This window comes from Mycteria americana, chromosome 17 (assembly GCF_035582795.1).
Source record: "Mycteria americana isolate JAX WOST 10 ecotype Jacksonville Zoo and Gardens chromosome 17, USCA_MyAme_1.0, whole genome shotgun sequence".
Taxonomy (NCBI): Eukaryota; Metazoa; Chordata; class Aves; order Ciconiiformes; family Ciconiidae; genus Mycteria; species Mycteria americana.
In genome coordinates this window covers 7949255-7963552 of record NC_134381.1, presented here as the reverse complement: position 1 = coordinate 7963552, position 14298 = coordinate 7949255, and the positions used below count along the sequence as shown (strand labels likewise).

Genomic DNA, 14298 nt, shown 5'->3' with positions numbered 1-14298 from the left:
AGTGCAGTGCTGCTCTGCTGAGAGAGGAGCGCAATGCACGGTTGTCTCTGTGCCTGAGAAGAAGTTACTCGGTTTTGAGTTACGATTCCTAGTATAAGGACTTAATCTGTTATACATAGCATGAAACAGCTAGTTACCATAAATATTAGGTCTTTTAGGTTTATACTAATCCCCATCATTCTGTTGTCACATCTCCCAGTAGGCATGAGCAGCTAGTTCTGGTTGTCTTGTGCAGCTGATCTGGTCTTTGTCTGAAGCCTGAGAAACTTTGGTCTTAGTGGTCTGTAACTGGAATTCCTTTGGAATGCACCACTTCAGGAGGAGGCGATTCACGTCGAATTAACATCAACCTTGAACAGATATCTGTATAACCTTTTCAGGTTTGACCTAGTTGATAGGTACATGTTAAGAGTAACGTTCACATGGAAGGTTGCAAAGGAGAATGGGGTTATGCCACAATATTAAGAAGTAACACTGATGAACGTGTGTGAAGATAGTAATGTGTTTCATGTCAATGCTCACGGGACTGTCTTATGCTACTCTTGCCACAAATGAGAGCCATAAGACCTCAAGAGCATGTTGCTATTCTTGGAAACAAAGATTTCTTCTGAGGAGACTGTTTCCTGTCTTTGCAGCCAGGAAAAGAGAAACATTTGACAAGGCTTTTTGCAAATTGAGCTGAGAAAATTGAGGAAAAAATAATGTTCTCTAATTTCCGTCTCTGGTATGCTTTAATCACTGGCCATTATTTTAGGAATCACTTGTAACAAAAATGGAGATAGAGTTTGAATTGGAGGAGGAAGTACTACATTGCCAGGACTGTGTTTACATTGACTATCAATATGAGCTGAGAGTGCCAGTTACAGGAGTCAAAGGTAACTGTTTTTTCAGTGTGTTACATTATCTAATTTGAAAACAGAAAAGAGAACAAAGCAGCCTTGTCGTATACCACTTTTTGAAAATTCTTAAATAGGATGTCAAATGAACCATATGCTATGCATAGAAGTTAACTAAGGTTATTTTTACGACTGTTTCTAATATAGAATGTAGATGTGCAAATCCTAAGTTTAACCATGCAATCAATTACTGCTTACTTCCTTAAGAAAAACAAGGCTGTCTTGTTACAGCCTTTCTTGAAATATTTCACATGGTCAGTTTTTGATACAGCATCAGCAGCCCTGTTGTCATAAGATGCTTTAACTATGTCTTGCTTTTCTACTACTCCTCTCAAAAGGTCAGAAAGAAGGTAAGAGGCATCTTCTAACAAGGTTTTGTCTGCTCTGTGAGCTGCGTGGCTATGTAAACCCTCTTGCATACCAAGAAAGTTTTGCAAAAATATCCCACTGCTACTTATTGTAATAGCGTTGGCAGTAACAGGCGCTGTATTGTAGGTAGCTCGCTCGCTGCTCCCAGTGTTTTGATCAACATGGGTGAAATCTGAGCCTAACAAAAGTCAATGAGAGTTTTGTCTTTGATTGCGCAGCAGCCAGGATTTCTCCCCAGCTGTTACAAACACAGTCAGCATGGTAATGAGGAGAGCACACGGATTGGTATGACTTGATTTAAAAAGGAAAAAACTCACGCATACAGTGTGTCTTTATGTGGATTACCTGCTCTTCCTAAAACTCTTCTTCGTTTACTGTAGCTGAGTATTCCTTGAGCTGGAATACTCAAACCCTTATTCCTTGAGTTTTTAGAATATAATGAATGTTTTTTTAAAAGTTGATCTAATCCACAGTCTTCATATAAGCAACTTATTACTGTGCTGAAAAATCTCTCAAGTCTTAACAACTCTCGTGAGATCACCTAAAACCTAGATTATCGGGTCTTATCCTGCGAGCGTAGAATGGATGGAGGCATCCAGTCAAAATATTGCCAATTATGGATTGTTCAGAGATATCCTTTCCCTGTGACATCCTAACTGCATTGTGCTTTAACACACAGGAAAAAAGGACAGTCGTGGTCGTGTAGCCAGTATGGTTTGAGTTTGGGGAATGCTGGTATGTTTTAAGCTATTTAGTAGGTCTAATGCTTGGATAAAATATTTCTCAGGGGAATCTTACAGTTGGCATGGTGATTGCTATAAGACTCCAAAGTATGGATTAAAAGGTGATTTAGGGAGGTCAAGTAACGGACACTAATAAAACCAAAACTTCCACTTTACCGTGTTTTTAATGTGTGCTTTGAATGCTGTGGATATGGCCGAAAAGTCTGGAGGAAATCATGGCGTGTGAACAGCAACACCGCTGCTGCAAATGTCTTACTGGCATGCTTGATGTGTGATTCATTAATTTGGTATCTTGCTCATAATCTGAGTTTTTTGAAGTAGAAAGCCTGAGTAGGGTGCATTAGCTTGGGCAATTGGTTTGGGAAAATAAAGTAATATTCTGTATTGTATCAACTACTCTAAATTCATCACTGTGTGCTGCTGAAATGTGTGTGACTGACTAAGAATGGCGGTTTTCCATATAATTCGCTAAATCATTTGTCATTTTCCCATTTGCTGAATAATCAGGTGTAGAATTACCAAGTATTTCATTTGATTAAAAATGTTTTTCTTTAAATTAGAACTTGTCTCTTGAAACCTTATCAAGGAAGAGTTGATCTTAAAGTTATTTATGCTAAATTTTTTTTGGGGGGACGGGGGGAAGCTGAAAGGCATTTGCCGTTTAAGAAGATTGTAAAGTAAAGGAAATGAGTTTGCGGAAGTTGAAGATAGTACGGGGTTTGAGGAAACTGGAGGCTTCCTGTATGACTTTGAGCAGATCACTTAACCGTACTGTCTTGGTTTTCTTACCCATAAAATGGGGGCAGTGAAGAAATATAGATAGTTGGAAGGTCCCACTTAGTTGCTTTATATAAAAATGGATTTTTTGGAAGGCAGAAATAGTCTTTTGAGGGCAAAAGCTTTGCAAAAGCAGAAGTGCTCTCAATACATATTACAACTGTTATCACATGTAGCTTTATCTCTCACAACAAGGATATATATGGGATAACACAACAAGAATTGGGAGTTATAAATGTATTTAGAAGATGGTTGAACTAAAAAAGGCAATATTGCACTGAAATCTCCAAAAGTGATGCACCTGTATTTATCAGACTGTCACTCGACATCGATTCCTCAGTTTTTCACTATTTAATAATCCTCAGTAATGCCCATTTTACATCTCAGTGCTCCATTTCTGTAAAAGAGCTTCTCAAAAAAAAAAAAAACCAAAACACCAAACCGTAGGAAAATCTGAACAAGATGCAGCCATACTGCTCAGGCTTGCTGCTTCTCTGTTATGTACTTCCAGCAGCTTGTAGAGTTTATTTTACAGAGAAGGCAAACTTGGAAATAACAGGGATGGCTTGTGCAAAATTAAAATTACATTATTGATTAACTACAAAGTGGTTTAATAGTAAGAGCTCAGGGTAGTCCTGATATCTGATATGCTTTTGATTCCAAGTTCATCCTTCAGCCCCTATATATGATTGTGTTGCGTTAAATTAACCTGGCATGTTGTTTTCCTAAGGTTTATGGGTCATTGACAGTATTGGGTTTCCTGCAGGCCAGCTGCTCCCAAATCAAGTCCCTTCCTACACTTCAGCGAAGAGGGGAGCACAGAAACAAAGGCTGGTGGAGGCAGGAAATGCAGTATGGAGACAGCCAAGTAACTTTACTTGCAGCTTTACTGTTAAAAGATTTTTCACGAATTCCATGCTCATTAGTGATATGTTGAAAAATGTAATGTTAAATTACAGTTGTTCCTTGGGACTGTTTTTGTTGCTCCTTGGGACTGTTTTCCTAAACTCTAATTACAAAAGCAAGCGTGAAATGAGGAGTGTTTCACAGCCCCCTGGCAAGGAAGATGCAATATCTGTCACATGCAGAGTTGAAAGGAAAATGGGGATCTACAAAAGGAACCGAAATCGACTTGGAGCCTTTCCCCGCCACCCTAGCAGTTTTATAGTTACGTCTGGGCTTTTTTAATGTCATAATGTGGTGACTGAGTTTTTGGAGAAGCCTAGCATGGCAGGCGGGGGTCTGAGCTGCACGAGTACCGTCAGGGTTCATGGCACAAGGTGTCTCTCCGCAGCCGCAGCAGTGCCAGGCTGTCAGCTGCGCTCCCTTCGATGGCCTGGCTGCTGCACGCTCTCCCTCCTCGGTAGGCAGGAGTAGAGCCAGAGCTGCACACGGCACATGCCCAGCATCAAAAGCATTACTGACATTGTGCCTCTCTTCTCTGCTTTGAGAATTTTTGTGCAAAGATAAAACGCCATCCAGAAAGTTAAAGCTATAGAGTGCCCCTATGTTCAACTATAGGTCAGCATCCCTCCTTAAGAGCCGGTGTTTGGGACTGCAGGTGGTAGTATCCAGAGCACTCAGGATAGTGTGGTGTTCTTCTATTTTCACAGACAAGGTGAAGCTTGTTGTAATTTTTAAAGCAATACAAGTCTATTGGATATGGTGTGACAGAGAATTGCAGTTTTGGGGCTTTTTACTGGCGTGTCTGGTGGAGCCAGAAAGGCAGCTAGGAAATGCCACTAGCACGTTTGCACCAGAAACCTGCCTCTCGGACAGAGGAAAGTACCAGTTGCTGTAGTGGAAGATGCAGGAAACCCACGTAGCTGCCAGTTATAAAGTGCTTGCACGCACATTTGTCGAACTTTGGCAGTTTGTGGCAGGCTACTGTTCTGAAGGTGGAGCTTTTCTACCCTAACAGACTGTCGATATCATGTTGCTTTAAGATATAGCTAATGTCTGATTATGTGCGGGCCTGAGAATGCATGAATTCTAGTGAGTTGCAGTGGGATTATCTGGCAATATCAGACCTTTATTTTTCAAGTTTACTGCCTGAAATCATACCTGTATTTGAATAAAACATCCTCATTGCTAGCAAATAATAGAGCAGAAAGGCATCTCTCTTCCTGTTTGTAGTTTGCTGTATTATTTATTTTACAAGGTGGCTTGTAAGGGGAATACCCTGTTCTAGCGGTCAGTTGGGGGCTGCATTAACATTCCTGTTTGGAGTTGGGTCATTGACTTATGCAGTCATCTTGAACGAATTGCTTATCCTGAGGAAAAGTGAGGCATATGGAAGATAGAGGGGGTAATATCTAAGGCATCTTAGATTCTCTGATGAAGAGCATTGTGTAAGGGCTAAGAACGGTTATTTAAACCAACTGCAATTAAGAGTCTTGCTCAAAAAGGCATGTTGGGAGAAGTTCCTTGTCATTTAGTACATAGCTGACATCTCATATTTAAAACTTCTGTAACACCTTAGTGTGTGCACACACGCACGCACCCAGTGTGTGGGAGAGGAGGGTTTCTGGAGGGACGCAAAGAATTGAATACCTCTCAGGAGAAATGAACAGCTGGCCTCGCACACGCAGCCAGTGACTAGGAAGAAGAGGGTTTTATGGTGAGTCTGAATGAAAATCAGGACAAGCATCAGTTGTTAGAGTGTGCCAATCAAGGGCATCTTGGTAAATTCCATGTAGAGAGAAATTTTAATTTAGAGCTAGCGTTCAGTCAGTAAGCAAAGAAATACTCTTCAGATAAAAGTGCTTCAGATTTCGTGGTATGGGAAACCAATAATTATGAGATACAGTGAACAATACAAGGTAGAATTGCTAAAGGGATTAATTAGCCTTAGTCTAACTAACCACTATAATTGATGCAAATATACATCTGCAGCCTGCTGAGACATTAGATAGTCATCATACACCTGCTCAATTTACCAGTGTTGCAGAACGCAGCTGTCAGAATCATTTCTGGTTTGGTTTTTCTTTTTTTTTTTTCTGGAACTCCTTGAGCATAATTGGCTGTTTGTTCCTTTGTTGTTCAAAATGTTTTCTTTTTCTCTTTTCTTTTTCTGAACAGCACTTCCATGATGGCAGAAAGGCACAACAGCATATTGAAACTTGCTGGAAACAACTTGAAGCAGTAAGTGGAAACTTCCTCAGATGTGGCATTTAAGTCATTTTTATGTTTTCATAGAGATGGTTCCAAACATTATATTTGGAAAAAGAAGGATGTATGGATAAAAGCGGTAGAAATGGAATTTTTAAAACTCTGCTGTCTTAAATACACTGGTAGACATGAAAAAGTCTGTTCTAACAGTACATTTGGCTTTCTGTGGGATCTGTGTCTATCATGAGTAGCATTTCATTTGATATGACTTGAAAAGTGTGCTAAGTGTTGCTGGAAATGCAGAGTCCCTAAGGGTCCTATTCAGATATTCCACTGTAAGCTGAATAGCTTCATGCTGCGTGAATAAATTGAATGGGGCCATCTCTTGAGTAAGGTGCTGTTTCTCAGAAGTAAATACATTGGAATTGTCGTTCATGTGATGAATGAAAATTGGGCCTGTAAGTAGAGGAGAGGATAAAGAAAGGGGACATCAGTAACCAAAAGTCTTCTTGCAAATGTATGAATCTTAGTAACTCCCTTGTGCCTTATAAAAAGGAGGGAGTTAAGCGTTGGAAGGGAGTGATTTGGTCTACAAGAGCAGAAGAGATGCTAACAGGGAAAAATACTGAAATACTAGTGATATTGGTAGAATCAAGCAGCCTGAAGAACAGAACAAAAAATGTGTTTCTGGTAACTTTGTTTTTTGAAGTTTTTTACATTGGAATACATTTCCATATTAAACAAGCGAGTCCTAAAATCTGACAGTTGTTACAGCAGATCAGTTTAGGGGCAGGTCTTGATTTTAGGTAGATTTTGATATCATGTTTCTTTCCCATAATGAAGCCTTCTATTTTTCCTTTTCAGAGTAAAAGGCGGTTTGAACGTGATTGCAAAGAAGCTGATCGAGCACAGCAGTATTTTGAGAAAATGGATGCTGACATCAATGTTACAAAAGCAGATGTTGAAAAGGTAAGCCAGAGGGTGGAGAGACTTGTTTGTAAACATGGATGTGATAGGTGTAGTTCCTCAGTTCCGCTGGTAGGATAAACCCTCTGAGGCCTAATGCCTCACTTAAGTCAGTCCATAGGTTAAGTAAAAATAGGGAGATCTCTTCAGAGACCTATATTTGCATAAAAAGTCTAAACAGATATAGTCAGTTTTCTTCAGTAAGGTGATATCTGGGTTTAACATAGCTGACATGGCTCTAAATAAGCTTATGCAAAATCAGTTTTAACTACCACCCCAGATTCTGTGACAGTCAAGCTTGTGAGGGCTCCCTGAGGGGTGCTTGCAGTTCCCACATGTTGTTGGTTGCTCTGTGATCCAGATAGAACCAAACTTCCTGCCTCTTGAGCAACTCTTCAAAGGTGTCCTGAGTTGCAAAGGGTGTCATGGGTTGCAGTGAAGTATTACCAGGATTGTTGTTCATGGTCCTAGGTTTACAGCAGGACAGCTTTTCATGTTATGCAGAATCCTGGAATCCATGCTTGTCACAGATTGCACATAGCTTTTATTTTTCTCGGTTGCTGTCTGGTTGCAGAGTAATTTGTGGCTTTTATACATTGATCCCTGTTCAGTGAAGCTTTTGAATTGATGCTTAATTTTAAACATACATTTGTGTTTCACCATATCTGTCTTGAAATATTTTCTCTCTTTAGTTTGATTCAAAATTGGATGTGCAGAAGGATGCTTAAAGTTTAAATGTCCAAGTCCAGTGATGCACCTGTAACTTAAGGAAGCAATGGAGAGGGAGAAAGTGTGTTTAAATTGCTTCTCTTTTTGGTGTTCTACATCTGCTCAGAAGATGCAGTAATGTAGATCAGAAACACCATGTTATAATGCGTAAGGGCAGTTTTGTCTTCCCTGAGTTTGCTTCATATAGGTAGAAAATAGCTAGAACATTTGAAAAGGTTTGTTTCTTTAAAAAAAAAAGGGGGGGGGGGGAGGGCAACAAAAAAAAGCAAGGGAGAATAAAAAGTTGAAGCTTAAAATATACTAAGCGTTTTGCTGCAGGGACAGGAAAGAAAACTGAATTATAGGTAAGGAATCTTTTCTAGTCCAAGACAGCCCTTGTAAAATGTAGCTTTTGCTTTGTTCTATTCTCCGTTAATTCAATCCTGGGAAGCTATCAAATACAAATTTTTCTTTACATCTGTGCAATCTTAAGATGTTTCTAGTATGCTCAGCATCATGGAGGCTGAGTAGCAGATAGCATCAAGGATGCTATTAGAAATGAGGACAGTAAATGAAAAAGAAGCTCAGAAAATTTCCCTAAGGTGCTATTGCATATCAAAGGAAAAAATACCTCTGTGGCCTTGTAATTTGCTTGGCTATTTGTTGTAAATTCACCATGCAGATTTGATCCTCTGTTGCCTTCTGGATTTGCCAGGGCACTTTACAGATGAACGCATGTACAGGATTGTTAAAGATGTAACACCACATGTGGGTTTTTCTGACAGAGGGGGATCATCTCTGCTTTATCTGTGTCAAGTGATTTTAGAATACTTTTTTTTCATAGATAAAATTAGGACTTGCCCTAGATTTTTTTTCAAAGCTGAGGCCATGTCAAAGGGATACAGAGACATGACTTCCTATTTGAAATAGAGGGCTGAAACTCTTTGCTTCTGCATCCCTTTCTAAGGCTGGCCTTTTCTGGTCAGGGTGAAAGGCTGCATATTGATGGTATATCAATCTGATAGCGTTAGACAAATTCTGGGAAGCAATCCCTACCCTGGTGCTCTTTCCCTGTAAAGTGAAGCAGAGGGGCTTCCCTTCTAAATTTCTCTAGCTTTTAATTGTATGTATTTGTAAATTATTTATTGCAGAATGAGGCTCAGTGGTATCTTGAAAGAAAAAAAAAAAATCTGTTGCAGTTATGTGTGTTGGCTAATCTCAGGAGAGGGCATTAGTCGACTTTCCAGTCAGTCAGCGGCGTAGATGGAGAAGGAAAAGGTTATCAAAACGAGTGGAATGTGAAATAATATTGCTGAACAGAGAGAACAGTGTTTTCCAACTGCATGTGTTAAACTGGGTTCATCCATGTCAGGCTGTGAATAATGCCCTTTCTTTGCTTCCCTCTGCCCGTGTGACTGGGACCGCTCTTACATAACTCCCAAGTGCAAAATAGGATATTGTTTAACCAAGCGCTGCTGTTGGGGGCAGCTCTCGCCGACTCGCTCCAGGGAGATGCAGAAACTGCTCAGCTTCAAATGAAGCAATATGATGACTTTTACCTCCTCCTCCTCCTATTGCAGCGGTTCTGACTTCTCTTGCCCCTTATGGCTTGGCTGCTGTACTCCTACTCCCAAAAGCTCCCAGAAATCTGTCTGGCCAGAAAAGCAGACAATTTGGCTGTGTTCAGAGCCAATGCTATTCACTTTGGCGGAACAAGGTGCTCTTCAAGCAATGGAATTGGTTGCCCTCGTTTCTTTGGCTTGAGATTGACACCTTGGCTACTTGAGCTTGTACCTGCAAATATGAGCAGACACTAGAGCTATTTTTTGCATCATGCATTATAGAGTAGTGGAATTAAAGTTCTGCAGTGATCACAATGACACATGCAATCAAAAGAATATATAGCTGCAACTCCCTAATGCACCTAATGCTGAGCTATATGAGGCTCTGAAATTCTCATCTCTCAATCTTTCAGTTGTTGTAGCCTTTGACAACTGCAGCAGGCAATTCTGTGGCAGAGCTGCCAGCTACCAGCACTTAACGTGGCCTTGCCCAAGGGATAACTCTTGGTATTACAGTTTGCTAGGATTAAGTAACCAGAATAGTGGCAAAGAAGCACAGTAAGAGTTACTTTCCTCCTTATTTCTCCAGGACTGTTTTGCGAAGGGCGTCGGGTGCGTGCTCAGAGGCAGGGCTGGCTGTGCAGTATGGGTATCTTGCACCTAGGTCCAAACTCCTTCTGTAGGACCAGCTCAGGTTTGGTATGCAGAGGCCACGTGCCTTTTGTGCCACTTCTGTGGCCAGTACAGGCTTGATCATCTTTGCAGCCTGCCAGTCTGGTAGTTGATCTCAGAGAGAGCAGGGTGTTTAGACTTCTTTGCTCTCATCTCCTTTTTTGGTGGTAGGAACATGGAGCAAAAGGCTGTGTTCAGTCTCTGCACTGGTCATGGGCTTTATGCAGGAATCAAAGGAGAGTGGATTAGGACCCCTGAGCTCCCTTCCTGTGTTTGCACTGAGTCTCTAAATTAGCAGCGGCCGACATTTGCAGAGAGATGTTTAAGTGTCAACACAAAGTGCAGTTTGACACAAAGGTTTTGTCAGTTCAGTTTAGCAAAGTCGGGGTAGGAAGCTTACTGTGTAGCAGAAGCTGTTCTGTGAAAATATCCTTATAAACTAAGTGAATGGTGCAACATGCTGATGCTAATACCGGGAAGCCTTGTAGGTATCACTGGCAGCTTTAGCTTCGTTTGGATCACAGTGGGATGTGTGCTTTAAAGCAGTTCTCTTTCAAAAACCACAGTGGAGCTGCTTCAATTTTTTGACCATTTGGGGAAATGGTCTCTGTCACCAGCGCAGAGCCGGTGTACATATAAGGAAGCGCTCTATTGTTTGTTCTTTCTCTTTAGAGCTGCAATCACTAAAAAGCTGACATCTTTATGGGATAATGTGGTACCCAGTGGTGCCTTTGCAGACGTCTTACAATAATAATACTAAAAAAAAAATCGGCTGGCTTTTCTAGAGGTTTATTTTCAAAGTAGGCTTTTCAGAATCTGTTTTTAAAGAGGAAGTGGCTGAGGCCAACCATGGGAAGGGGTGAATGCTTTACCTCTTGATTTGCACAGCAGTTGAGGGGGAGAACAGTGGTTTGAGTTACTCAGTGTCAGGCAGGATCCGTCCCTTTGCTGAAGAGTAGGACGGTATGTTGGTGCCCTAGGTAACAATTTTGCCAGAAAACAAAATTCAGCTTTGAGCAGTAAAAAAGGAGCTGTGCGTGAGTTCCCAGAACTGCTGTCCTGAAGTCAGGGCTCATCACCTTGTTCTGATTTTTGTTCCTGTTATGTTAGGAGGGTTCCACCTTGAGTGGTTTTGAGATTAATGTACATGTGTTGTGGATTTAGGAATTAGTTTAGTAGTGGTAGCTTTAGAAAGATATCAAGTGCAAATTTGATCTTAACTCTCAGAAGTCAAGAAGCTTCTGACACTGCTGAAAACATGGGGTGGGTATTTTGTTTGCTGTGGCTTTTTGACTGACTCATAAGTAAGTCTTCAACCCGCACCCAGAAAGCATGAGCTTGTATTAAGATTTTACTTCTATCCTGTGACATTCAGACATCTGTTCTGGGGCAGTGGGGGTTTCCTACTGAATTTGCTTTGCTTCCGTGCTTACAGCTGCTTGAGCTTGTTGCAAGTCAGCTGTCAGTTTGAAATGAAAATTACTCCAAAATTATCCAAACTTTTATCCAAAATTATTATTACAGAATTATCATTCCATTCCTTCCTCTCTTCTCTGCCCAATCCTGTGTCATATCTAAAAACAAAAGAAATAAAAGAAAAAGGTTGATGGTTCTATTCCTGTCCTGACTCCAAGATGCTTACGTGTTTTAGATGCACTGGCCTTTTTTTGTTTATTTTTGTTTTGGTTTTGAAGTGGAGGAACTGAGGGAAGTAGAAGTAATCTCAAGTTTATTGAAATCTCTAGGAGCTTTCCCCACTGCTCTGCGACTTTCAGATCAGGTTGTCTGCCGTATCCAAGACTTCTGGAGTCCCAGAATAGCTTAAGATTTGCATAAAGGCATAAAACCTCACAATACAATATCACCATGACATTAATTTTCTAGTCTGTAAATATAACTACAGAGAGATACTGATGTTTCACGCTTGAAGTTTCATTCTCTCTTCTCTTTTCTTATGCCATGTTCCCAGGGTGCTCACCATCAATGTAAAGAGTCTGTATCTCCCTCTGTACCCATAGAAGACACATCCACTTATATTGCCTTGGGTAGTCATGAGCTGAATCACTGGCAAAGTCTTACTGAACATAGATGTAGAAATACTGCTACTTAGAAAGATTCTTGGAATAAGCTGATCTTACTGCCTGTGCAAATGCAGTTACGCTGTCAAGTGGTAAACTGCTTCTCCAGCCTGTAGGCTGCTGCGCTGCGGGACGCAAACCTCTTCATTCAGAATTTATGCATCCTTACAATGAAGGGTACACTAAGCTATTTTCACTTGGGCTCTGGAGAAATCTCTGATCTGTGTTTCAGCACTGTCCTGCATACACAGTTTACAGCATGCTTTGTCGGAACAGCAGTCAAGTCACAACGGAGCCGGATGCAGCGTGCATCGCTGAAACCCCACAGACAAACCATAGAAGAACATCTCCAGCTCAGTGCTGTGTTGTTGCATCGTGCGTCACTGAGGTTTTGGTCAATTACGACTGTCAGTGGTAAACTCTGCAGCATAACCCGAGATTGTGGGTGCCTGCCTTCTGCAGACCATAACTACTTAATGGGCCTAATTTTTCAGGAGATGCCGAGTCATCTGCCCAGTGACAGTGGGGCTTGTTGTATCTCCTCATTCTCCTGCCCACTTCGAGGCACCTACTGGCATAATGAAGTTCTCAGCATTTTGGAAAATGTAGTGCCATGCAAAGGTAATGTTAGAAGGTGGACAAGCTCTACAGTGTTTGTGTCATTAATATAGTGAATACTTACTGCAGTGAATAGTTCCAAAGGCTTTGCTTTTCCTATACTCTGCTGTGAATTTGTAAAAGTGCAGCAGCAGTGTCTCAGTGAAATATGTAGGCAAGGTGTGTAAGGCTCAGTCCTGAACATAGTGCAAGAAGGCCTGGCCTGTGCATTTCTTATTTGAAAGTTAGATACTGCATAAGACTTTCCCATGTTCTCTGCGTGGTGGTGAGTTTTACATACTTTGATTAGGCAGCTGCTTTTCTTTTGCTCCACAGATGGAGCTGGCTAAACCCTTCTGTGTCTTTGTTTGTGATGTGGGTCAAATTTCCCATCAATTCAAGCGCAGTCTTTTCTTGGTAATGCGATTTAAGGCCATTAGATTCACACTAATGTTATTTCTCTGGGCTATGCAGACCCCAGTCTCCTTCCTGAACTGCTTCCTTCCTAATGGATGATGTAGTGTGTGAATGCAGGGAGTCCCTCAGGACATTCATTTGCATTTCTGGAAGAATAAGCCTTGTTTACAACCTGCTGTCTGTGACACGGTGTATAGCAGCTGTTTCCCTTTTGGGATCATGACTAATTAAGGAGGTTTGATTTCTAGTCAATAAAGAGTTAATGACTGCAGCAGGAGTGGCTGGAAAACTTGATAAATATCCGTATGTATCTCATGCATACACTGGGTTTGGTGTTGAGAGCAATGAACAGAAGCAACAGTCAGTTTTAGTATAAGATAAGGAAATCCATCTGAACTTACATTTCCTCTTAGCAGTATTCCTCTGCGGTAATGCTCTACGTAGCAATTTGACTGGGTTTCGTAACAATACAACTCTATGGGGAAGTAGATTGCTAGAGGAGCAAATATGTTAGGGAGGGAAAGGGGGTGTGAAGGGGAGGCTTAGGAGCAATTTCTGAATTAAGGATCAACTGCAGTTTGCATCAGAAGTGTAATACAACCAGCGTTCTTTGCTAATGCAAAGCAATTAGTTTATGCGCTACAGTTGGAAAGCTTGTTTATAGTCATTCTGTCAAAATATTAGAACAGATATCTTAACCTGTTTAAGAACTAAGGGAAAATAAAGCAGAGACCTCAGAATTTAGCTTATTGTTTGTAAGTTGTTCAGCTTAAGTGAATGTATTGTACCCATAAAGTTGGGTTTTAAGGCTAGCAAATTCATACCGGTAACTTACTTCAACCCTGACTATCCATTCTGCATTGCCCGTGTTTGTAAATTCTTTCTTGGAGAGAGATGACTAGAACCGTGCCCAGTATTCAAAGTATGAGCTAAGCAATCTTTTACACTCCTGAAATAATTTCCATTATTTATATTCAATACTTTATACACTGCAGAATTTAATTGTTTATGTTAGTACAACTAAACAGATCTCCAGAAATCATTGTTGGCCACTGCTCCGAATACATCTTTTCTTGTTACCTCCTCCCTCAATTCCACATAGCCTTCCACCCACAGTGAACACCTCGTTCTTCTGTAATAAGCTTTTGTTAGGTATCCTCGTGGAACTGCACTTCTCTGAGCTGTGTGGCAAACTACTGGATGTTACCAGGGATTTGCGGTTCGATCACCCAGAGAGTTTGACTATTTAGTATTTGTGACGTGAGAATGGCAGTGCAAGGAGGCAAACTTTTGGATTCAAGGCAGTTATTTCACTAGGGCCTTGGAGCAGTGTGCTGAGAGGTGCTTCTCCGGCACATGTCACGGTGGCGTTTGCTGCTGTTCTTAATTCGTATGTAATGGT

At 41.0% G+C, this 14298-nt stretch overlaps 1 protein-coding gene across 21 annotated transcripts in view; it reads left to right on the top strand.

Moving 5' to 3' along the window:
* FNBP1 (formin binding protein 1) overlaps nucleotides 1–14298 on the top strand; it is a 109051-nt gene that overhangs the window by 52150 nt on the left and 42603 nt on the right. For all 21 annotated transcript variants that reach the window (XM_075519321.1, XM_075519329.1, XM_075519316.1 and 18 more), the window contains 2 exons: nucleotides 5867–5929; nucleotides 6761–6865. In XM_075519321.1, coding sequence (XP_075375436.1) covers nucleotides 5867–5929; nucleotides 6761–6865 — 168 coding nt within the window. The remainder of the gene's footprint in view (nucleotides 1–5866; nucleotides 5930–6760; nucleotides 6866–14298) is intronic.